We start from the raw sequence: 2,095 nt of genomic DNA on the forward strand, positions 1-2,095 counted from the left end.
TATCGAAATGGTCCACATGGTGGATCTACAGGCCCACATATATCACCATGAATTCGTTCTAGAAATGCAGGGGATTCAGTCCCAACTTTAACTTGTGATGGTCTAATAATTAATTTCCTTTGAGAACAAGCAACACAAGAGAATTCATTGGCTTTTAATACTTTTTTATTTTTCAATGAGTGGCCATGTGAATTCTCAATTATTCGTCTCATCATTATAGATCCAGGATGTCCGAGACGATCATGCCAAACCATAAAATCATCGGGATGAGTAGACTTCTGGTCTACTAGGTGATGAATTTCAATTGCACTAATTTGTGCATAATATAACCCAGAAGAAAAAGAAGGTAATTTTTCTACTTCGCATTTTTTCCCATAAATGATACTTGTGATTAATAAAAATTCACCATTTGTCTCAGTCATTGTCTCGATATGATATCCATTTTCGCGGATATCTTTAAAACTCAATAAGTTTCTTCGAGACTTGGGAGAGAATAGTGCATTATTTACAATAATTTTAGTCCCTTCAGGGAGAAATATAGTGGCTCTTCCGGAGCCTTCAATCAATTTTGCACTACCACTAATGGTATTAACATTTGTCTCTCCCATTTTCAAACAAGAAAAATATTTTTTATTTTTCAATATGGTGTGCGTAGTAGCACTATCAATGAGACAAATATCATCATCACCATTATTTAATCCCAAATATTTGACATCCATTTCTTCTTCAGGAAGAAAATTTCAAACAAAAATAAATATTAATAAAGATGCGAAAATAAATATTCAATGGAAAGGAAATTACATGAAAGATATAAAGCATCATAAAAATATCTAAATAATCATGGGATATTTGTTGACATCTTCAGGATGTTCAAAAAAATCAGCAACATCGAGGTGTGTCATGTCAGCATCATCACCATCATCATAGTCATTCTTTTGATCAATGAAATTTGTCTCAACACCTTTGTCTTTCTTTTTCAATGATGCTTGATAGAGGTCAACAAGATGTTCGGCCGTACGACAGGTACGAGACCAATGACCTTCCATACCACACCGGTAGCATTTTTCTTCATAAACTTTCTTTTCTCCATTTTTCTGATCGTAGTTATTTTCCCTCTTTTGGAAAACATTTTGTTGCTTGCCACGGTTAAAATTTTCACGGGGCACAAATTTACTACGATCACGTCCACGGCCACGGCCACGTCCGCGGCCTCCTCCACGGCCACCTCTACGGCCACGTCCACGACCTCGACCAGAATTTTGAAATTGGGTCGCATTCGCTTCAGGGAATGGACTTGCACCAGTTGGTCGGGACTCATGATTTTTCAGCAACAATTCATTATTTTGTTCAGCCAAGAGAAGACATGCAATAAGTTCAGAATATTTTTTAAACCCCTTCTCTCGATATTGCTGCTGCAGGAGCATGTTAGAGACATGAAAAGTAGAAAATGTTTTCTCTAACATATCTTCATCAGTGACTTTTTCGCCACATAATGATAATTGAGAAGTGATTCTGAACATAGCTGAATTATATTCGTTGACAGATTTAAAATCTTGCAGCCGTAAGTGAAGCCAATCATATCGGGCTTTTGGAAGAACGACCAACTTCAGGTGGTCGAATCTTTCTTTCAAATCTCGCCAAAGGACAAGAGGATCTTTAACAGTAAGATATTCTGATTTTAATCCTTCATCTAAATGATGACGAAGAAAAATCATAGCTTTGGCACGGTCTTGGTTTGAGGATTCATTTTTTTCCACAATAGTATTACCAAGATCCATTGCCTCAAGATGGATTTCAACATCCAATACCCATGATAAATAATTTTTTCCAGAAATATCAAGAGGTACAAACTCTTGTTTTGTAAGATTAGCCATAAGAAATTGGAATAAGATTTTGACTTAGAAATTTACCTCAAAAGTCACTTGAAGAAATACGGGCAGAATTTCGGCAAAATCTTGTGCTTTACTTTTGTTCAAAGTAGCGCCTCCGTTTTCACCTTTTGCTCAAAAGTAGAGTTTTCGTGCTGATAACGTGTTGTAAAACTAATAAAATAAGCTACTATAATATCAAGTGAAATATTGGAGAAAGAAGTAGA

At 35.8% G+C, this 2,095-nt stretch overlaps 1 protein-coding gene across 1 annotated transcript; it reads right to left on the reverse strand.

Annotated features, from left to right (window-relative positions):
- Positions 1–830: 830 nt before the first annotated feature.
- Positions 831–1,778, reverse strand: LOC113756374. Its single transcript, XM_027300062.1, has one exon. It carries the CDS (start codon positions 1,776–1,778, stop codon positions 831–833), a length of 948 nt encoding a protein of 315 aa, XP_027155863.1.
- Positions 1,779–2,095: the final 317 nt, after the last annotated feature.

The sequence above is a fragment of the Coffea eugenioides genome, unplaced genomic scaffold (assembly GCF_003713205.1).
Source record: "Coffea eugenioides isolate CCC68of unplaced genomic scaffold, Ceug_1.0 ScVebR1_2238;HRSCAF=3228, whole genome shotgun sequence".
Taxonomy (NCBI): domain Eukaryota; kingdom Viridiplantae; phylum Streptophyta; class Magnoliopsida; order Gentianales; family Rubiaceae; genus Coffea; species Coffea eugenioides.

Excerpts from the sequence above, each read along its gene's own strand:
- LOC113756374 (XM_027300062.1), bottom strand. The coding sequence starts at position 1,778 with ATGGATCTTGGTAATACTATTGTGGAAAAAAATGAATCCTCAAACCAA.